General features: G+C 45.2%; 1 protein-coding gene across 2 annotated transcripts in view; it reads left to right on the top strand.

Moving 5' to 3' along the window:
- Positions 1 to 24,330, top strand: part of LOC144819826 (uncharacterized) — a 254,614-nt gene that overhangs the window by 189,440 nt on the left and 40,844 nt on the right. The window contains exon 7 of one of the 2 annotated variants that reach the window (XM_078677551.1): positions 20,713 to 20,775. The exons of the other annotated variant lie outside the window; for it this stretch is intronic. Within the exon in view, the coding sequence (XP_078533677.1) occupies positions 20,713 to 20,775 (63 nt within the window). The remainder of the gene's footprint in view (positions 1 to 20,712; positions 20,776 to 24,330) is intronic. 2 annotated transcript variants of the gene reach the window in all.

Here is a 24,330-nt window from a genome sequence, read left to right as displayed (position 1 = left end):
ACCGACCAGTTAATGCCCATTCATTCCTATGGGCTTTGAAGCCCATAGGATTGATTGGGCATTTACCGGTCGGTATTTACCGCATCGGAAAATACCGACTGTCACAAGGGTGCAGGGGGTGTCACTTTGACACCCTCTGGCACCCCCAAAAGAGGCTCGGGTGCCATGTGGCAGGCATACCTGCCCTAAGGGCAGGTCTGCCTGTCATATGGCATAGGTGTGCATGCACACATGTGCATGCACACCAGAATCGGTATTTTACCATCAAATAGTATTTGATGGTAAAATACCGATTTTTTTAATGCTTGTGGGACTCAGAAGAGTCCCACCTACATAACAATTTTCCGGAATCCGTAATAATACCGACTCGGTATTTTACATAATCGGTAAATTTACCGATTTTTACCGAGTCTGTAAAATACAGGGCCCTACATATCAAATTGCTTTTACCGGTCGGTAACGGCCGAATTCGGCCGTTACCACCCGGTAAACGCCTACCTACATCTGGCCCTAAATCGCTTAATATGTATGTGACTAGCTAAAAGCGTCAACTCATACCCAGACAAGCGAGCGCTCGTGAGGTGTTGCGTTTTTGTTCTGTTCAAGAGAGTGTCCACTGCGTGTGGTACCATAACAACAAGAGTATGATCCAATACCAATCCAGCAGATTGACGAATGGAGATCGCTGTTGCTGCTGTTGCTCTAAGACAACTAGGTAATGCCTTAGCTACTGGATCCAATGTAGCCGAAAAATAGGCACATGGTCTTTGTTTGTCTCCAAATTGTTGCGTTAACACTGACAATGCACAACCTTCTCTTTCATGCACTTAGAGTGTGAAAGGCTTACTATAATCTGGAGCACTCAACACAGGAGCAGAACACAAAGCAGTACGTAAATCAGAAAAACTCTTTTGACATTCATCAGTCCAAGGAAGAGGTTGGGGTGTATCTTTCAGAGTAAGTGCCAACAAGGGTTTAGCCAACAAAGAAAAATTCGGAATCCACTGTCTACAATAAGAGGTAATGCCCAGAAAGGCACGCACCTCTCTTTGTGTGGATGGTACAGACATTCGTGCAATTGCATGAATACGTTCTGGGGTCAAGCGCCTTCCCTCCTTCTACAAGAGATGACCTTAATAGGTAACCTCTTGGCGGCAATATTGTAATTTAGAAGGCGACACCTTATGATGTAAATCAGACAAATGACGCAAAAGCGAAACAGTCGCATTTTTACAAATATCCTCTGAATCGGCAGCCACTAACAGATCATCCATGTACTGAATAAGAGTAGCACCTAGAGGCAAAGAAAAAGCATCAAGCTGGGATTTCAAAGCCTGACTATAAATGGAGGGACTCTCACAATAGCCTTGAGGTGCACATTTAAATCGAAAACTTCGGCCTCCAAGAGAGAAACCAAAGAGATCCCTACTCTCCTCAGCAATAGGAATCCTAAAGAAAGCATTTTTAAGATCAATAACTGAGAACCAAACAGCCGAAGCAGGAATCATTGTGAGCAAAGCAGTAATATCCGGGACAACAGGAAACTGACGGACAACAATTTTGTTGACCTCTCGAAGATCAATCACAAAACGGTGTACAGGAGGCTTAGAAGGATCAGTACGTTTAAGAACAGGCAGAACAGGACTATTGCAAACATTTCCTCTCGTTTCTTCAACAACACCCTTCGGAACTAAATCATAAACAATAGCCAACAAAGCTCTTTCACCATCATTAGAAATCTTATACTGAGGAATGCATGGCAATTTAACATCAGGCTTGACAGTAATCACGTAAGGTGGAATTTTGAGCAAAAAAACATCATTCGGACCCGTGGCCCAAACCGTAGCAGGAAGTGAACGCAATTCAAGTGGCAGTTGATCCTTAGATAGATACATAGGGGAAACCAATTTATCACCCAAAGTAAGATGTACACCAGAGGGGGAACAATACAAAGTTGCATGTAGACGTTTCAATAAATCCAAACCCAACAAATTCTCACCACAACCAGTCGTTAAAATGAGCGGTGCTTCCAAATCATAAGGACCAATGGAGATAGGCAAAGGACAAGAAACCGGGTTGCTAACTGGGGCGCCAAAAAATCCTACAGAAACATTTGTTAAGCCAGACAAAGGTGCCCCAGGGAGTTTGGAGTGAATGATAGAACTGCCCATTGCACCAGTATCCAAAAGAAATGGCTCTGAAACACCCAATGCAACAACATTAACATAAGGCCCATTCTGATCAACTGGAACTGATACCACTCCCCTGCTTTGTCCATGGCTGTCCTAGCTAGTATGAAAATCCTGATTTTCGCTTTCAGTACATTAATCGTCATTGTAATATTGTGCAGACTGAGAATTCTACTGATCAAAATAGTTCATAGTATTCTGAGGGGGAAAAGAACGCTGTTCCTGGGACAGCGCACCTCGCCCTCTACCCCTAGGTGTTGACTGAAAACCACCACGGCCTCGTGGCCCTGGCAGTCCACCATTACGCTGCAATAAAACCGGACAACTACTCTTAAAATGACCTTCCTCTCTACAATAGGCACATTGATTAGGACCCAGCAAAGGTCGCGGAACAAAAGGTGCAGGTTTCTGTAACAATCTTTGAAACTGTGAAGGCTGTTGCAATTGACGCTGAGCAGAACGAGGGGGATAAGCTTGTTGCAAAAGAACCTTCGTCTTTAATTCTTTAGTCTTTTTCTCCACTTTATCCTTTTCTTCCTTATCCCTATTCTCGTAGTACTGAGCAGTAGCTAATATCTGAGCAGACGAAGAAACGGCCCACGAACTCTCAGAATCTTTCAATTTATGCGATAATTCTGGAAGTAAATTAAATACAAATGTATCCACAAATAATCGCTGTCCACCCTCAGAACTCATATCTTGACCACTATGGTCAATGAACGTCTCCTCGAAACGGGTAAAGAAATCAGAGATACTCTCATCTTTCTTTTGTTTACACGCAGCTAACTTATCCCAATTAACACGTAGGGCAGGCATCATCGTTTTCATTAGAGCTATTATTTTACCAGGCAATTCTGTGATCAAATCATCGGGTTTAGCACCACCTACTTGTGCTGTATCCGCAGCAGTTATAGCAGCCCAATTACTACCTAAAGCTTGGTCATGGTCTTCCCTACGAATCCTAGCCCACAATGCTTAAGGGACTACATTTCCCATTAGCAAATCAATATCTGCCAAATTCATAACACACGCATCAACAGTCTGGGACAGCTCTTTATAATACCCAGCAGGATTCTTACGAGGGTCCGGTAAAGACTGTTTAAGCGCCAAAACTTCCGATCTTTTCCAGGGGACATGTACCCATATACGCTGGAAATGAGCAGGGACACCTGGAACATTGCCTGCCTGTGGAAGCGCATCTCTCCATATTGGAGGAACCTCTCGCATAGGATAGTGTTTCACTTTATGCCGGACCGCAGGATCAGGTTCAAGAGAAGCTTGAGAGAAAAAGGAAGACCTAAAAGCGGCAAGTGTCTGGACAGCATCCTCGACATCGGAACCCACAATAAAACCTTTATCAAATTTTGCCTGTATGTCAAACAACCCCTGAGGAGGTAAATCCAAACGCGTATCCTCCCATCCTTTAAGAAGAAGATTACACATAACATCAAAAACATATCTCTGCGTGGGCGCATTCCACTGAAGAAAAGTATCCAGGATATCACACGCACTATACTGTGGACCATTCATGAGCCAACTGTGAGCTAGAGAGTCCAACCTAACTCGCTCGTCAGAACCTGGAAATTGACTACGGGATTGCCTTCGAGACGAAGTAGGAGTCAAGTTAAGAGACCCAAAGAAAGGTGAGAAAAGACCAGAAACCGTATCGACTAATCGTTGACGAGCCGTAGGAGAATCTGACAATAAAACCGGAGACAATGTATTAAGCAGAGCAGGAGAAGAACTAACAGTTGTAAGAGGAACTGATGGTAAAGGAGACTGAGGTACAGAAGTTGGTGGGAAAGGAGGTGGAGGTGGAATTACTGGAAGAGGCAATTGTGGAAGAACCGGAACAACTGGTTGAACAACAGGTTGCTGGACAACTGGTTGTAATGGGGGTGCATTAGCACCTAGTATAAAAGGCGGAGGTAATCTCAACAAATGAGACATTAAGGGATCTTCGTCAAGATCTTTACTCTGTGGGGGAGTAGGAAACACAGGATAACATCTATCTATTGCCATACGATGCTGTCTTTCTGAGACTTCAATCATCTGATCAGTCTCATTATTCTTAAGCTGTTGAGCAGCCTGTAAATTCATCATATCTTGCGCTTTCTTATCTCTTTTTGCCTGTTTAATTTCTTTTTGTTTGGCTTCCTTACACCATAGGCGGAAAGAGTCAAACATTGCCGGCCGGGCTTTTCTCTTAAACAAAATTGCTTCTAGGTTATCTAATATGTCAGGCTCAAAGCTACCATTTTGTGGCCACTGCAGAACACCATCTTTCTTCGTGTAGCGAATCCATGTTTCATTAAAAATAATGGGGCCAAGACCATGTTTCGAATAGAGCTCATAAGTGGGAGTTCCAACTGGAGGAATTGGACAAGAATCCTCTAGCCAGGAATCCCTATGACAGTCAAAACAGCAAAACTTCCTAAACTTACTAAGCCCAGGCATTTCGTAACGAACTGGACTGTACACAAACTTCAAGGGGGTTAAAACAATGACCACAGCACAAACGTACTTACCCCTTGGCTTCGACTAATGCAATAGTCGAATAACAAAGACAAGACAAAAGGGTGGGCGCTACCCACAAATACTTAACTAAGTGTTTTCTCACGCCAACAGATGTCCGTCTAACGTCTCGCGATACCAATCATCACCAGAGGGCCAAGGCAGGGTGGCAGTCGGGGCAGCAGTCGTCAGCAGCCGTCGGAAAAGAGTAGGCGCGCTGCAAAAGACTTTCGGTCAACTTCGACATACAGGGGTCGCTTGACGTGGTTCGCGAATCCTCCAGAATTTTCTTGCGAGGCTCCTCACGACCCTCGGGCTGAACCGTTACCACTGAAGCCGCCCACACGTAGGGCGCCAGTTGGAGAACCGGGCCTTAAGGGCCGAGCGGCGCAGGGCACACCTAATATCTCCGGGTTCACCTGCCTTGTCAGACAGAGACACGAGACACTCTGTTAGGCGTAGAAAATCAGGTTTATTAGCTGCAGCTAAGCACAGTTATCCAAGAAGTACTGGGTAGGTTCTTAGGAGACTGCCACTTAATTCCGTGGCGCACAATCTTTTATAGCACACATATTTACAGCGTCTATTCCCAAAGCATACAAAACTGACAAATAGGAAAAGTTTGAAAACAAGCTATCAAGTATCTTGAATACGCCCTTCTTTCAGACCCCGTGTTCTCCCCTCCCCTCAAGTTAATCAATGCTAGTGCCTGTAATCCAGTTTGCAGGTGGCAGGACGTATCTACATGCCTCAAAGGATAGTTGTGTAATAGGAGAATACAAGGAGAGAATAGCGAAGGCCAGTCAAATAAGATAAAGTAAGGGAAGAATGGTGGGACCCAAACAGTCAACTAAGACAAGGATCAATCAGTCTAGACATGGATTAAAAAACTTGGCCAGATCCTGACATCGGTTTCGTAAACAAGGACAAGGGGTTACTTTTTAACAGCAGAGACGCATAGCAGCTGGGAAAGCAAAAACACTGCGTTCGCCGTGCTGCCTGAGTGAAGGCAACACAAAATGGCGGCTGAATACAAAATGGCGGCTAAATACGAAGCGAAGTCGAAAATCACAGAACCTCATGATGTCATCACTGTTGACATGTGTATCTAATGTGATATGACCATCTAGACTTGTTTCATGTAACTTTCAGACTCTTTCATCAAAACATATATATTAAGTAGATAACAATCCCCATGAAACATATCAGAAAAGATGTGGAAATCTGTCCGTCTGTAATGCAACTGGTGCTCATGTAAAGCGCTCCGATACCTTTTGGTCGAGTTGCGCTATATTAAACTGCAAAAAAAAAAGTTAACTTAGGACAAATATTGGGAAGCATCCATCTCTCGCAGCCTTTCAACATATCTCAGTCAAAAACATGGTCAAACCATGGACATCCACAGTTTCTACATCAGCCTACACCATGGCATAAACCTTCATTAGACCTATCAATGATGATTTCCCAAGAACTCCAATATTGTCAATGGGAGGGAACATTTCATATGACAGCAGACAATGCAAAACTGCAACTAGAACTGACATTCTTGCTTACCCTGTGCTGGGTGCCCTTCTGTTTTATTTGATAGGATGGGCTAGGATAATATTTATAGAGCACACTTATACCCGAGGGTGTCAAGGCGCTGAACACACAATGACAAGACAAGGAAGCAGAGACAAAGCGCATCTGCAGCCACTTAAGATGTGAAGAGCTAGGTTTTCAGATGCTTTTTGAAAACTAGATAAGAGTCCGCATTGGAGATAAAGGTGGGCAGGATGTTTGATAGCTTGGGGGCCACTACCGATAGGAGTGGCTGTCTATTGCTGATGACCAACCCCAACTTTCTTCTTCCACCTGAATCTACCTATTAGGGGATACCAATGTTTAATTTGTAAAGGAATAAGAGTTGGGGCCCAAATTATTCTCCAAATCCTGCAGCCAGCGCAATTAAATGATGGGAGTGCTGCGTGCCGAGGCTCTGTAGTCTTGATTCCGTCTCAGGCCTCTTTTACCCCTCACCAGACACTTCCTGCCTCATTATCTCTGTCTTGCTTTCTCCCTTTGTGTCTTTTTACCCCAAAAAAATTGCAGAGATTGGAGGACCAGGTTGGAGTTGCTGGCTAAACCACTGTTCCACATGCTCTGTTTTGAGTCAGGTGAACCATCAGTTTCCCAGCACCGGGTTAAGAGCATTGGCTGCCCAACCCCTTCTATTTAGAGTGGACCTCTAATATGCTTTTTTTTTTCATTCGAACACACATTATACTTACACGGTACTTTTCTTTTCTATCGCAGTATCCCTGATGAAGGGGCGCAATATGGCCCCGAAATGCATTGGATGTATTTAAAACAAAGGAACAGTGTTATACTCTGAAAATAAGAGTGAAAGTTTGCAAAAAACAGCACTATTTGATTATCTACTAATGAAATGAAAAAGTGAATAAAATACTACAAATGAGTCATGAAACAGTTTGGAACTCCTAATTGCTTGGGAAAATATATTGTGTGCCCATAAGGATGGGATCAGTGGCCCACTGACCTCACGTTTTTCCTGTGATTATTTAACGCCGAGGGACACCTGACGTTACTTGTGTAGCACCAACAAACTCAACGAAATTCTCGAACATTCAACCAACCCGCTGTGCACCCCAGCACACTGTATTTATACTGTTATCTTCTCGTGTCCAAATTGGCTGGGTTAGCACGCTATAACCAACATGCAACATAACTATGAAGAAATTGCGAAGAGCACCGAGGCTCGTGCCTCTACATTTGCATTCAAACCGGATGAAGCAGACCGAATCTATGCACTGATTAGGGAAGAAACCACACAGGAGACCACCACCCGCTCAAAAGAGCAATATATAAGACAACTGATATATCTAAGTAAGAGACGCATCAACCAGCAACTGCATGCCAGCACACTGGTCAAATATCACCGTAACCAGCGTATACCGAGGGGCCTCAGAATCGCCTTGAAACCATCACTCTGCAAGAACTCAAAAAAATTTCAGGAAAGATGGTATGAAATCCTGAATAAATGCTCTCTGGACTTGATCTTACTAATTATTGAAGAACTCTCCGGAATACTTGAGGAACTCACCACGGAAATTGAAGAAACATCTAATGAATTATCTAAATTGCTATCCGAGGATGAACTAAATCAAATTTTAGAAGATGTCCAGACACAAATTAAGAAACACTCTAATGAGATCAATGAACGTAAAATACGCAAGTACAAAAGAGACACCACGGACTACAGACTGGGAGAAGTCTACACCTGGGCGGAAATCTACGCTCAAAAAAGGAGAAATAGACCACCAAACTCCCAAACGGAAACCTCATCTTCAGATAGTGATAGCACACAACGACCCAAGAGGACCACTACAACCCATATGAGCGCCGATACTAATGTAGCGCAGCAACCAACTACGAGTTTCCAATCAGAACCGAACCCTTTTTTAGAACAGGGCCAGGCACAAAAAGGAGACCCCGGAGAGGACAGAACAAGGGAAAAAGAAAAAGAGAAAGAACCACCTATTACGAGAAGCACAACAGGTACCATCAAGGAGAAGAAATCCACCAAGAGGACATAAACTGTGAAGAACTGGTCATCAATATCAGTGAATATCGACTGTCCAAACATGAAAAGACATTACTACAAAAAGGCACATCGTTTGTGCCAACAACCAACACGACCAACCTGGAACTGGAAGTTAGCCTATTTAAATTGATGCGTAAATTACGTCTACGCCATTTCTTTGAAAACGTATTACCCGAACAACCCACACAAGACCAAGACCAACTGTTAGGGTTAAGACCACATAGCATATTCCAATCACCAGTTAGCCATAAAACCTTGGACTTATTTGAGAACAGAGTCAAGAAGGACCTAGCGAACATCAAACACGGTCAGAAGCGTTCCAGGAACATTACACAAAAAGACAGGGACACCCTAAAAAAACTGTCTTACAACGACCGGATCATATGTACCAAGGCTGACAAAGGGGGCGCCCTAGTCATTATGGATAGAGATATGTATGAACGGAAGACCATGGAACATATCATGGATACTACAACATATATGAAATTGGATAATAATCCCACAACAGAATACATGAAAACCCTGACGAACATTCTTGAAAGAGCACATGAAGCAGGTATAATCAATGACAGGACCAAAAATGTCCTCACCAAAACTAACCCCAAGAGCCCCACACTCAGAATGGTACCAAAAATTCATAAAAACCTCAAGGACCCCCCCATGAGACCCATAGTATCTACGTGTGGAAGTCTACATGAACCGATCGGCCAACTCCTGGATAAATATCTACAACCAACGGTGCAGTCCATGAGGACATACACCAAGGACACGACACATTTTATTTCTAAGCTCAATGACCTCCAAATCAATCCACAAGACCACCTGATTCTCTGCACTGCTGATGTCCGATCTTTATATACCTCCATACCTCATTCACTGGGCATAGAAGCTATTGAGCAAGCGCTCCTCAAAACAGATTTAGGCACTGATTTCCAAACATTCCTGATGGAACTGATGCTCTTCATTCTATACCAGAGTTACTTCAAATATGATGACTGTTGGTACCAACAACTTGTAGGCATGGCAATGGGCAATTCAGCGGCGCCTGTATACGCCAATATCTTTATGCAACAATATGAGGAAACCCACATTTTCACTAATGAAGAATGGACAAGAAACCTATTACTTCTAACTAGATATATAGACAATATCTTCATCGTCTGGAAAGCCTCTGAGACTGAACTACAACACCTACTGGAGAAATTTAATCAGATTGACGAACGGATCCAACTGACATGGCAAATTTCTAAGACTACTGTGAATTTTCTCGATGTTAAAATCACCATAAACCAGCATAACTTTGAGACTGACCTCTTCACCAAACCAACTGACCGGAACAACATGCTGCACTTCACGAGCTTTCATGAACCAAACCTCAAGCAACATTTACCATATTCACAAATGGCAGGGGCTAAAAGAATTACATCAGACCCCATCAAATCCAAACAACGTATTGAGGAGGTGGCCACCAAGTTCTCACAACGAGGATACCCCCAAAACGTCATCGAAGAATCCAAAGACAAAATTGCTAGAATGGAAAGAACTAAACTCTTACAACCAACCGAAAAAAAACAACAGACCAGGACAGTGGTAGTTTCAAAATTCTCTACAGCAACCAGGAGATTTAAACAAATTATCAATCAACACTGGCCGTTGTTGAATCTAGAACCAGACTTTGGACAAATCTTCAAAGAACCGCCTCTGTTTGCTTTCTCCAGGGCACAGAACCTGGGTGAACTCATCCGACATAAACCCATCAAAAGGCAGAAATTCACAGGCACTAAACCATGCATGAATTGTGGGAACTGTAATTCCATCATCAAAGGCAGTGTCATCAATCACCCTATGAAAGGTCACACCATAAAACTAAAGGTGAATGCAACATGCGACTCCAGCAACGTGATCTACGCCCTAAAATGCCCCTGCGGGAAACTGTACATCGGTAAAACTGAGCGCAAAATAAAAACGAGGCTTACAGAACACAAATCTAATATTCGATTGAAATCTGTAAAATCATCAATAGCCATGCATTTTGTGGAAGCGAATCACAATATTTCACAACTTAAATTCATCATCCTTGAAATGATACCAAAAATTGAAGGACGAGACAATACCAAATTCCTTTTGCAATGTGAAAACACCTGGATCTATAGACTTTCTACCCAGAAGCCATTTGGGCTTAACGACAGAATAGAACTTTCCTGCTACCTATAAAAGTTGCTCAGTTGAGCAAAAAAGTGTCTCCTGTGTGAATGTACTGTGATACATCACTTTAATATTATATGCTTGAACATGTGTATACTATTGTTTTATGTTTATTTTCCAAGCTGCTATTTTTTTATTTCAACATTCATATTTTTCCCCCACTATTTCCCCCCCCCCCCCTTCGCGACCCCGTAGGACAAACACACTTTGCTAACATACCCCAATCACCACCGCTACCCAATGATCTAGTCTTTCTTCACCCCTCATGATCACGTGAGCGCGAGTCCATGACCCTTAGTAAACATCGCAGCCGGCAGTCAGGCTCTAACCAGCGTTGGTGAACGGAATGCCTTTGGCAGAACCCCAGAATCTTCCTCTCAGGTCAGTCCCGTTTCTCATTACATGAGAACGGCACATTGTATGTAACCTTGCACTTGACTTTGCCGCAACTCGACGGTAACCCGCTATGCGTAATTTTCTCCCCAGACTCACCTCACCGCTACTTTTGAAAACACGTAAGACGACCCTTTTTTTATATTTTTCTTTATTTCACTGGTACCATGGCTTTTGTTAAGGGTGACCCCATAACTTGACACCCTGATTTTACCCCACGCCCCTACCACACATCGAACACACATTATACTTACACGGTACTTTTCTTTTCTATCGCAGTATCCCTGATGAAGGGGCGCAATATGGCCCCGAAATGCATTGGATGTATTTAAAACAAAGGAACAGTGTTATACTCTGAAAATAAGAGTGAAAGTTTGCAAAAAACAGCACTATTTGATTATCTACTAATGAAATGAAAAAGTGAATAAAATACTACAAATGAGTCATGAAACAGTTTGGAACTCCTAATTGCTTGGGAAAATATATTGTGTGCACATAAGGATGGGATCAGTGGCCCACTGACCTCACGTTTTTCCTGTGATTATTTAACGCCGAGGGACACCTGACGTTACTTGTGTAGCACCAACAAACTCAACGAAATTCTCGAACATTCAACCAACCCGCTGTGCACCCCAGCACACTGTATTTATACTTTTTTTCATTTTGTCACCACCCGGTCAAACCTGGCGCTCACAAGCAGAAAATAATAATAACACACACACCCTGGGAGGAATCTCACAGCGATTGAGGAGTTATTTGTTTTTTGTTTTCCAGAAACAAAACTGCTTTGAGAGTTTGTTTCTAAAAAACAAAAATGTTTGGTGCGCTTTCACCTAAAAGACAGCAGCCATGAGCAAACTTTTACGGCTTAAGTATGAGTAGCCTGACTCGTGGGGGCATGGCGGTGGTGGTGGTCCAGCCACCACCACACCAGCCGTCCGACCTCCCCATTATGAGCAGGGCTTTCTGACCGCCATTGCACCGCCGCAGCCACCAGGGAACGGTGGTCAGGGCCTCACTAATATGCTTGTGGTGCCGCTGCGGCACCACCATGCATATTACGAGTTTTCAGGACCACCAGCTTTGTCATGGAGGTCTTTACTCCATGAAAAGGCTGTTAGGTCCTGAAACAGAGGGGGCCCTACATGGCCCCTTGTTGCCCATGTGCATAGGGGTGCATGCAGGGGGGCTCAACAAGTGCCCCTGTCTACGTGAACCTCCAGTTCCTGCACAGCATGGACTTTACAATCCATGCCGTGCAGGAACTTTTTTTGGTGTTCACATTGCAGTGCCCATTTTCAGAGGCAACGCAATGGGACTGCCAAAAAAAGCCCGCCAGACATGAGAAACACTTCTAATCTGGTGGGTGGGCAGCAGCAAGTCTTGGTGGTGCGGGAACATTTAGATCTGTTATCAGCTTTAGACATTATTTTTGTATTTAAAAAAAATTGTTTATTATTCCATTTTGCAAATAGTAACAACAATGGATACACAGATTTACACTTTTATACATAAAAAGGTATCCACAATCATAAAAACACAGGTAATAAATTCATAAAATTCTCATGATCATTTAAAAAGACCAAAAAATGAAAGAATCAATAGGAATAATGTTCCTTTGGGTATAATATGCTCAATTGAATGTATCTGTCAACGCTGCTTTTCGGTGAAACTATCAAATTATCATGACCTTCTTCAGGCCATTATTGATTTATTCAATTATGATCACTCTCGAATAAACAGAAAGATTATCTATTGACTTTGTATTTGCAGTGGCTCAATCTAAAAAGACTTCCTACATTAACTACTTCTATATTTAATAATTCCTCCTACCAATCTATTAAAGAAACAGTTTTCAATTATTAATATTTAAAAGCAGTTGCATATGGGTAAGTATACATAGGAGAATTGTTCTGCATTTAACTCATAATGTGTTTACATTCTCATAATATCTTTACATTTATAAAACACATCTAAATATTTTATTCAAATACCTAAGAACAAATAATAATTGGTCCAATTCTCCCGATTTTTCATTGACTTACTAACAAAAGCTGGACTAACTCCCAGGGGAATGCTCTTAAAAAAATATATAGACAGCACCCAAAGAAGGACCATACCTTTCTTTTGGGCAGATTTGGTATCAATCAAGATGATACAATCTATCTTGTGGAGTAGAGTTGTAATGGTGTCCTCCAAGTGGGCTATCTCACAGATTTTATTTGCCTTCACCCTCTCTTATTGTGGTGTTCCATTTGGGTTAAGGAGGAGTTAAGTTTAAATAGGCTAATCATATGAGATTGCCTTACCTTGGACAATAGGCCCTATATGCCCTGGCAAAAATAACAATTGATGGACAGAATGCAGAGCAATGTCATACATTCGCCACAGTACAGAGATCTGGGCCTAAATCCATCGTATATTGCACTCCGCACCACCCCAGGTCAGACATGACCATATGCAAATCAGCCTTGACCCTGTGCCTCATGGGAACAGTCCAGCCCGAACTGCCAAGCCATGTCTTTCCTGGACCGGAATCAAACATCCAAGGACCGGTTTCTGGCTATCAGCCTTCATCAGCCTGGATAGCTTGACTCCAGTGGTGTGGAGAGCATGGGACTGACGTCTGAGCATACCCATCCCACTCGGGGTGACAAGTGCAAAAACAACAATTGATGGACAGAATGCAGAGCAATGTCATACATTCACCCCAGTACAGAGATCTGGGCCTAAATCCATCGTTTCTTTGCACTCCACACCACCCCAGGTCAGACATGACCATATGCAGATCAGCCTTGACCCTGTGCCTCATGGGAACAGTCCAGCCCGAACTGCCAAGCCATGTCTTTCCTGGACCGGAATCAAGCATCCAAGGACCGGTTTCTGGCTATCAGCCTTCATCAGCCTGGATAGCTTGACTCCAGTGGTGTGGAGAGCATGGGACTCATGTCTGAGCATACCCATCCCACTCAGGGTGACAATTGCAAAAACAACATGGCAGACGGGCTGAAGACGGCTGGAATGCCAGAAACCGGTCCTCGGAAGCTTGTTTCTGGTCCAGGGAAGGCATGGCTTGGCAGTTCGGGCTGGACTGTTCCCATGAGGCACAGGGTCAGACTGATTTGCATATAGCCATGTCTGAACTGGGGTGGCAGAGTGGGCCAAAGAACAGTAATGGATCAAACCCAGATGTTTTGACTGGGTGTGAGTGTTTGATTGGTTCAGATGCTCCGTCCATCACCACCCCCTTTTGTACCGCTTTGGCCGCCATAAGTGTGGCAGGGTATGCTCAGACGTGAGTCCCTTGCTCACTTTGCCACTGGATTCCAGCAAGCCGGGCTGAAGACGGCTGGAATGCCAGAAACCGGTCCTCGGAAGCTTGTTTCTGGTCCAGGGAAGGCATGGCTTGGCAGTTCGAGCTGGACTGTTCCCATGAGGCACAGGGTCAGACTGATTTGCATATAGCCATGTCTGAACTGGGGTGGCAGAGTGGGCTAAAGAACAGTGATGGATAAAACCCAGATCTTTTGACTGGGTGTGAGTGTTTGATTGGTTCAGATGCTCTGTCCATCACCACCACCCCCTTTTGTACCGCTTTGGCCGTCATAAATGTGGCAGGGTATGCTCAGACGTGAGTCCCTTGCTCACTTTGCCACTGGTTTCAAGCAAGCCGGGCTGAAGACGGCTGGAATGCCAGAAACCGGTCCTCGGAAGCTTGTTTCTGGTCCAGGGAAGGCATGGCTTGGCAGTTCAGGCTGGACTGTTCCCATGAGGCACAGGGTCAGACTGATTTGCATATAGCCATGTCTGAACTGGGGTGGCAGAGTGGGCTAAAGAACGGTGTGGATCAAACCCAGATCTTTTGACTGGGTGTGAGTGTTTGATTGGTTCAGATGCTCCGTCCATCACCACTCCCTTTTGTACCGCTTTGGCCGCCAGAAGTGTGGCAGGGTATGCTCAGACGTCAGTCCGTTGCTCACTTTGCCACAGGATTCAAGCAAGCCGGGCTGAAGACGGCTGGAATGCCAGAAACCGGTCCTCGGAAGCTTGTTTCTGGTCCAGGGAAGGCATGGCTTGGCAGTTCGAGCTGGACTGTTCCCATGAGGCACAGGGTCAGACTGATGTGCATATAGCCATGTCTGAACTGGGGTGGCAGAGTGGGCTAAAGAACGGTGATGGATCAAACCCAGATCTTTTGACTGGGTGTGAGTGTTTGATCGGTTCAGATGCTCCGTCCATCACCACCCCCTTTTGTACCTATATGCCCTGGCAGCACTACATAAAATTACATTTCCAAGCTCTAGGGAGGACAGAGCTATTTGCTAACCCTAAGGGCATTACCAAAGCTGATATCGTTTGGTTGAAGCAGGCCTTCTCCCGTTGGATGGCAGCCGATAGGGAGGCCCCTGCCTTAGTCAAACAGTTAATGGGTCTATATTGTTTGGTAAAAACTATTGAAGGTATAGAACTCCTCTTAGAGATGCCAGGTCATCATTGGTGTCTACTGACACACTTCAGGCTGGGCATATTCCATCAGTTTTATTTGCAAACGTACCTGCTTCAAAACAACTGATCTCCCAGTATGTGTCTGCTATGAGGTTTCGACCTCAGATACTTTACACAATGTTCATTTGCGTCCAAGATTTAGTACCCTTCGCTGTAAAGTAATTAAGCCCCTCCTGTCAACCACTGACTTGAGACTGGTTAGACCTGCCTTTTTATATTTACAGCTTTTATTCACAACCACAGTTTGTTTTTATATGTGTCCTGGTTTCTGGCTGGAGTTTTTAATTCTAGATATTAACTTATTTTGATGTGTATTCCTTGTATGACGCTGCTATCCCCATGCCATCTGTTTTTAAGGATTCGCCCTTAGAGACATCATATTTAGCGACATTTGTCTACAGATGATTTGTATAGGACGCTGCTTCTTCTTTTCTATTCACTGATGAAAAAGTTGTATAACACTGCTATTGTTCAGTTTTGTTTTCTTCTTGCACTCTGTACTTTTATGTAAACTTGTATGATTGTACAAATATCAAATAAAGTTATATATGATGATGAGTTGGAATTTTGCGAACTGCTGGATACTGTTGACGGGTCCCTCAAGACCATGCAGAGAGGCAGCCGGTTGATGGGCAGTGGTAGAAAGCCGGGAGGGGTCTTTGACATTGGGATGCAGGCAAACACTCCTACTGAGTAGAACCCTGACTACCGAAATGTATTTTGCCCTTTTAGGAAAAGTTCATATGACTTTCAGAGAAAGGAGAAATTAATCATTATTAGAACATTGGAATGTCGGGAGCTCCATTGAAAACATTGGAGTGCTCCGGGCTTCAAATGGCCGTCAAAAGCCTGGAGCTCCAACAATCCAATATAGTCATTCAATCAATCAATCAATCAAAACATTTATAGAGCGCGCTTCCCACCCGTGAGGGTCTCAAGGTGCTGAAAGTGGGTGGGGGGGTGCTACTACTGCTCGAACAGCCAGGTCTTGAGGTGTTTCCTGAAGGCGAGATGGTCATGGGTCATTCGTAGGTGTGCGGGAAGGGAGTTCCATGTTATGGCCGCCAGGTAGGAGAACGATCTTCCTCCGGCGGTGGTTCAGCGGATCCGTGGGATGGTGGCGAGGGCGAGGCTGGCGGAGCGGAGCTGGCGGGTGGGAGTGTAGAACGAGAGGCGGCTGTTGAGGTATTCGGGGTCCATGTTGTGGAGCGCTTTGTGTGCGTGGGTGAGGAGCCTGAATGTGATCCTCTTGTTGACGGGGAGCCAGTGCAGGTTTCTCAGGTGGGCGGAAATCTGGCTGTGGCGAGGGATGTTGAGGATGAGTCGTGCGGAGGCGTTCTGTATGCGTTGTAGTCGTTTCTGAAGTTTGGCGGTGGTTCCTGCGTATAGGGCGTTTCCGTAGTCCAGTCGGCTGGTGACGAGGGCCTGGGTGACCGTGTTTCTGGTTTCGGTGGGGATCCATCAGAAGATCTTTCGGAGCATGCGCAGGGTGTTGAAGCATGATGACGAAATGGCTTCGACTTGCTTGGTCATCGTGAGGGAGGAGTCCAGGATGAATCCCAGGTTGCGTGCGTGGTCCGAGGGTGTCGGCGCGGAGCCCAGTGCTGAGGGCCACCAGGAGTCGTCCCAGGCGGAAGGGGATTGTCCGAGGATGAGGACCTTCGTCTTGTCTGAGTCCAGCTTCAGGCGGCTGAGCTTCATCCATTCTGCAACGTCTTTCATCCCTTTCTGTAGCTTGGTTTTGGCGGTGGCTGGGTCTTTGGTGAGGGAGAGTATCAGCTGGGTGTCGTCGGCATAGGAGATGATGTTGATGTTGTGTTTGCGTGCGATGGCGGTTAGGGGCCTCATGTAGATATTGAAGAGGGTTGGGCTGAGTGAGGATCCTTGGGGTATGTCGCAGATGATTTCGGTGGCTTCTGAGCGCAAGGGAGGGAGGCAGACTGTCTGGGTTCTGTCGGAGAGGATCGAGGTGATCCAGTCCAGGGCTTTTCCTTGGATCCCAGTGGTGAAGAGGAGGGTTATTAGGGTGCGATGGCATATGGTATCGAAGGCTGACGAGAGGTCCAGGAGGATGAGGGCGGTTGTTTCTCCGTTGTCCATCTGGGTCCTGATGTCGTCGGTGACTGCGATGAGGGCGGTTTTGGTGGGGTTGTTGGCTCGAAATCCGGACTGGGATGGGTCGAGCGAGTTGTTTGCCTCTAGGAAAGCAGTCAGCTGTTTATTGACGGTTTTCTCGATGACTTTGGCCGGGAAGGGAAGAAGAGAGATGGGGCAAAAGTTCTTGAGGTCTTTGGGGTCTGCTGTGGGTTTCTTCAGAAGGGCGTTGATTTCTGCGTGCTTCCAGCTCTCGGGGAAGGTGGCTAACGCGAATGAGATGTTTATGACGTTCCGGAGATGGGGTGCGATGATGGTGTTGGCTTTGTTGAAGATATGATGGGGGCAAGGGTCCGAGGGGGAGCCGGAGTGGATGGAGTTCATGACGTTGGTGGTGTCTTCAGAGCTGATGGGGGTCCAGGCGCTGAGGGTGGTGGTGGGAGTCACTGGTTCGGTGACTGAAGACGGAGTCTGGGGTTCGAAGCTGTCGTGTATATCTGCGATCTTTCGGTGGAAGAACGTGGCGAGGGAGTTGCAGAGTTCTTGTGACGGTGTGATGTCGTTGTTGCTGGCGCTGGGGTTGGAGAGCTCTTTGACAATGTTGAAGAGTTCCTTGCTGTTGTGGGTGTTGTTGTCTAGTTGCTCTTTGAATGATGTCCTTTTGGTGGTGCGGATCAGCTGGTGGTGTTCGCGGGTGGCGATCTTGCGGGCTGTCATGTTTTCTGTAGTTCGTTCGTGGCGCCAGGTTTTTTCGAGGGTTCGGCAGGATTTCTTTGAATCTTTGAGGGCGTCTGTGAACCATGAAGTTTTCCTGTTGCCGGTCACACCTGGGGAGTTCTTCAGTGGTGCGAAGTTGTCGGCGCAGTTGGTGATCCACTGTGCGAGGTTGTGGGCTGCATCGTTGGTGTCAGTGGTGTTGGCTGGTGGGTTCTGGCTCAGCGATGAGAGGAGCTGGTCTGTGGTTACTGTGGTGAACAAAGGCCTCACAGAGCCCGAGAGATTTCAATCTCCTCGGGTCCGTGAGGCTTTGTTTTACTTGTTAGAACATTCTGCCCTCTAGTGGTGGAATGTTCTAATAGCCTTATAGCCCTCTGTAGCTGGGCTATACCCGCATTAAAGTCCTGCTCCCTTGTTAAAGGCCCTCGCCTTCAAGCTTGTGCCTTTAATGGCTGGCATAGCCACTATGGCTGGCTATAAGGCTATAGTAATGAATTAGTAAATTGTACTTCAGTTACATTTTTATGGCTAGATGGAAAATCCCAAATGTGTAAAAATCAACAACAGGAATATGTGGCAAATCTGAAAGGACCCGGTATGAGTGTTTGAAATACTTGCAAACTATCAGAAAACCTCAAGAGGTTGTGTTAATGTTCTTTCTATTGGAGCAGGTAAGAAGCTTTATCTCCAGGAGACCTGTGATTCATTGAACACAAGTGAAGTGTAAGTCTCTCTGTGATCAATTCTGAAACCTGTGACTCATGCTACACCCCTGGGCAAAGGAATAAAATGCAGGTTGGTGCCTGTAGAGGAGATGTGCTTTTTACAGTCTGTCATCCGGGGTCAAGCACTTGCTGCACGGACAAAGAATTGAAGTCACCTAGAGGCATTTAAGAATGTTTAACATATGTTGTGCTTCAGAAAGGTCTACAATTGTAATGAACAATAGTAAAAAAAGGTTTATTCTCATTGTCTGGTATAGGTTGATGGTTGTGTGTTTCTATCTCACATATACACTTGCAAAATGAAAAGGCAAATGATATGTATCCTTATGTTTAATATGATCAATATCAAGCAAACTGGATTGAATGCACTACTAAGATTGCGTGTTGGAATAGTGAAGCTATAAAATATCATAGTAACCCGGCCCCGGCACTTTGTATCTGTGCCTCATGGCCTACTGGGCATGGCCTTTGGCTATTGCCTTGGCTATGGCCTTTACAATTCTGCATATCAAAGTATGCAAATAAAACCAAGGCTGTATTGACAATTAAAAGATATGTAAAAGAAGAGCCATTTGCAGCATCAATTATGTCATTAGCATTGAAATCATCAAAGTGATATGTTATTTTACCAGCAAAGGTATTGCTAATGAAATGTATGATATGGATGCCCTAAACCTAGTCCTTACTCTCAAAGATCCCACAGGGCACAGCATCTGCCATGCACAGTTATCACTAGACAAAGTTCATGGCCTTTGCCCATGCCCTACATTTACAGCCAATGTATCCAGTGTCCGCAGGGCACGCCCTTCACTTATGCATAAGGAGCTCCTGACACTGGGCGTGTCCTTTGGGTACGCCCTGTGCCCAGTTATACTTCCCCTACAGCTCAATATGTAGCCTTGCCCGGTCCCTTTGCCATCAGTGCCCTCTTATAACATACATGAAACTCGTGAGCTAGTTTGCAAGCTTGTCATGAACCGACTGAGCTAGTGATCATGTTTGATGTTTTGTGGTCCTTTATTCGCAGTTTTGCAAATCATGTAACATCATTTTTCATTTTTTGGGCAGGAAGACAAAGGTCAGTTTCCACCATTTTGATATACACCGTCTCCCTACTCTGTGAAACAAAGTGTTTTCCCCTTGCTCCAGATCTCCCAAGTACTACGCATCATGGGTTAGATTAACACATTTTAGTGCTTGTGTCTACATCACTGCACTAAAATGCTAAGGTCAAGCATAACTAGTGAGCTCCAGTCCATGTGTGATGAGGTGCTGCAGCTCTGGCAACTGACCTCCCCCAACAGCGTGCTTGATGTACTGCACTAGGCAGAAGAGCAAGTTGCACCCAGGTCAAGGAAGAGAGACTTGTTGCTATGGAAACCAGCCTGGGCCCAGTGAAGTTGTTTGATATAAAACTTTTGTTGCTTACAATAACCGTGAGCAGCTGCTTCGTAGGCCTCGGAGCCCAGCTCTCACTCCCCTCTCATCACGTGGTAGCCTCCTTCTCGCCCGATAGTAAATTTGTCTGTGCACCATAGTCCCGTACCGACAGAACATTGGCCATGGAGTTAAAAGCTCTGCACCAGCAGCGCCATAAAACGGCCGAGCAAACAGCCATGCTCCCATATGCTCTTAATTTCTTTTTGCTTTGTGATACATTGTAATATGTGATTCATGGTTCATGGATTGCTTGCATTCTGTAGCATGGTAAATAATTTACTAAGAATGTGTAAATAAGTGAGATGCCAATTCTTTTTATGAGCAGATGTGAAAACCCCAAAACACAAAAATCAACAACAGGAACATCAGGGAAAACAGAGAGAATCAGGTACATACTAGAGTTGAGTGTGTGAAATACTTGCAAATGAAATGTAGGAATGGTTCTTAAATGTGGTAAATAAACCTGCAAATATATCTTTTGTAAAAATAGACTCTGAATTTTAGACTGACAACATTTTGATTTTGCATACATATCTCTCAACAAAAGCGTTGTCCTGTGTTAAATGAAAATTTGCCTAACAAAGTGAAGGTAAGTTTCAGTTCTATTAAGGACACGGAGGTGAGGATTATGGGTTATCTTTCTTCGCTTTAATAACATATCTTCAAATAGCACCATTTTAAGATGTTCAAAAACACCTTTTTCCATGAACACCAGGGAAAACAGCAAACAGTTCATGAGTCCATCTTTAATGTCCCAAAACCTGAACCCCATTTATTCCTTCATCACTGTCTGGACCCCTCTTCCTTCACACGAATCACGCCATCAGTTCTGTTTCACGAGTCCTGTTTTGATCCATCATTTCCTGCAAAGACACGCTGTGTCAGTAATCATTTCTGACCATATTTTGTCTCAACAGGTCACATTTCAAACATTTGTTTCGTACAAAGAAAAAGAAGCTTCAAAAGATTAACAACAAGAAGGTTCAACTGAAATGTCCCCAAGACAAACAAATTTACTTGCCACTGTACCGGGAGGATCTGAATCTTAATGATTGTGGTTGGGATAATCCTCGCCTCTGTGTTTAATAGAATTGAAGCTTACCTTCACTTTGTTAGGCAAATTTTTATTCTAAGTCAGGAGCAGAAGCGAGGATTATGCTAGTTCTCCAGTATTGGGGTGTCTTTCATAGATTCACATGCCTGAATCATTCCCCGTCTTTGGAGTGGGAGTCCCACGGTACATAAAAAAGCAATAATATGCACATAAAAAAAACTAAAAACTTTGGTAATAACCAACCAGGAAGTAAAGTAGCCCTAAGCTACAAGAGCAAAAACTTCCACACTCATGACTATCCTAGTCATTTTGTATAGACCAAACTGCAGCCAATCAGGCGACTGCACCCACCAGAATGTTCTCCTCAGAGGCTCAGGCTCTCAGATTTTCTACCGCACATCGTGTGAAGGGAGTCTCCCTGAGCTCTGCTCAGTACTTCACAACTTTGGCTGGTTTTTACCTACTTTAAAGATGTCATCTTCTAAATCTCTCTTCAGGCCTTGTGAATCTTGTGGGAAGCTTAGGCTTTTTAAGGAAGATCCCCACAAGAAATGTATGTATTGCCTGTATGAGACCATGAGGTAAAGGATTGTAAGATCTGCAGGACCTTTCCTCAGAAGACCCTCAGAGACAGTGAAGGTTGTCTCCTCCTGTGGTTACAGAAGATCAAGGACCAGGATAACCCCCTATCTGAGGTAGGAAGTGTAGCCTCGGGGTCAACTATGTCCTCTAGAAAGAGGAAGGCTGAGGAAGAGGTATCTTCTCCTGGGGCTAAGGTGTCGAGAAAAGCTCAATCCACCAAGTATTCTGGCTTGCCTTCCTCCTCTACCTCTATGAAGGCTTCTCCACCTTCAAGATCTGGTCCTAGTACGCCCCCGAGAAAGTCTGGAAAGTCTTTGTCATCAAAAAGACTGTCACAGAAAGTTTTACCTCAAAAAATTATATCGTCGACGACGCTGCCGTCGAAGGCTCCTCCGTCAACAATCATCATCATTGACGCTTCTTCGACATCGACGGTCACCTTTTCATCGCCGAAGCCTAAAATGATGTCTTCGACCTCTCCCCGTCGGCGCTGGTCTCAGTTTCAGTTCGACCCATCTCATCTACGAAGGTAATGCCATCGATCGTCGACGCTCCATCATCGACGATGTAGGTCCTGTCGACGATGCGCTCGTCGACGGGACCTACATCGTCGATGATGGAAACACACCTCGACGGCGTATACCCCGTCAACGAAAGCCACCCCTTCGACGGGTTCCTCGCCGACGAAGATCTCCTTGACGTCGACGACCTCACTGTCGACGAAAATTACATCGTTGTCGACGGCTACATCGTCGACGAAAATTGCCTCGTCGACAAAAACATCGTCGACGAAGATTGCATCATCGTCGAAAACAACGTCAAAAACATCGTCGACGATATGTAAATGTAAATGTAAATGTCATGGTACTTATAAAGCGCACTGTCACCAGACGGTCGCCTTGCGTTGTCGCCTATTCGGCTTCCTGGCGCTGATACTCATACCGCTGTGGAACCCCTCCTGGCTTTCCCTGTGAAGAGTCCACTCAAGGGCACCTCCAGGGTGAAGCCAGGCATCCTTAGCGCTGTTGGGGCCGGTGTGGAGGTTAAGCAAGCTATTGCCCAGAGTTGCAGCGTGGGGCCCGTGATTAGAATAGGCACCGAGGCGAGAATTAACAGGTCCGAGGAAACTGAGCCCGAGACCCCGCCGAGGCGGGAATCGAACCCTGGTCCCTGGCCAGAACTTTGCATCAGGGTCTGCCGCTCTAACCATTGAGCCACACTCCTTCACTGATTACCCCGTTGACGAAGTTCACTGTCTCGTCAGCGGCCAATGTCCATACACCTTCTCCATTGATGACACCGTCGACGGTTCTACCGTCGACGCCTCGTCTTTCATCTTGTAAGGAACTACAAGTTTGGTCTGCTGCACCATCTTCAGTCTTCTTTGCCTCGCCGTCTACGGCAGCTTCTTTATTGGAAAGACGGGGTTCTGCCCTAGTGGCTCTCTCCCCGCTGAAGTTGCCTGAACAGCTATTGGACTCTGAAGAGGATGAAGAACAATCTGATGTGGATGAGAGGTCCCGCGCAGCTAGGAGTCCATCTGAGCTGCTTATAAAATATCAGGACGAGGATCAGGAGGAAGAGCAGTTCCTTGAGCCTACAGGTCAGGTCCCTGCCACGGTGACTATGGCATAGATGCCATTAGCTCTCCTTACCAACTTGCAGTATATGTTGGACGACTACTATCGCTGGTTCCCTCCATCGGCAGAGTCTCTCCCTTCGACGCATATGCCTCAAGCCTCTGTAACGGCGTTTAGACCTCCAAGACAATCTTCTCCAAATACGATCTACAATTCCACCTTCTCCGGCGCCATCCTACCATACTCAGGAGGATGTCACCACTGATGAAGACAGGGAAAAAGGAGAAGTTGATGCTAAGTCTGTGCTGTCGGAGTGGGATGACTATCAAACACAAACCCCATCTCCTTCTGGTCCAACTGCTGCGGACTCTCCGCATGTAGATATAGGAGGATTCCATCTCATAATGGAAAAAGAAATGAAGAGGTTTCTAATTTCCATGGTAACAAAACAGGATGACTGTTTCCTGTATGATTTTAAGGACCAACCAATAATAGACTTCATCTGGAAAGAGGGACTAAAAATCATGTCAACACCAAATTCTCTCCCTGCAGTCTTGCCTCGCGTGGACAAGAAATATAAGGCACCTCTCACCTCACCGGCACGCCTTATAGGGCAATCAAAGACGGATTCAGTCGTCACCCAAGCGGCTCAGATATGGGCCAGGAACACATCTTCACAGGTTACCCGTCCACCAGACAGGGATGGCAGACCTCTGGACTCCATTGG

Source organism: Lissotriton helveticus, chromosome 2_1 (assembly GCF_964261635.1).
Source record: "Lissotriton helveticus chromosome 2_1, aLisHel1.1, whole genome shotgun sequence".
NCBI classification, from domain to species: Eukaryota; Metazoa; Chordata; class Amphibia; order Caudata; family Salamandridae; genus Lissotriton; species Lissotriton helveticus.
Note: the sequence above shows the minus strand (reverse complement) of the source record. Positions and strands in the feature narration are given on the sequence as shown.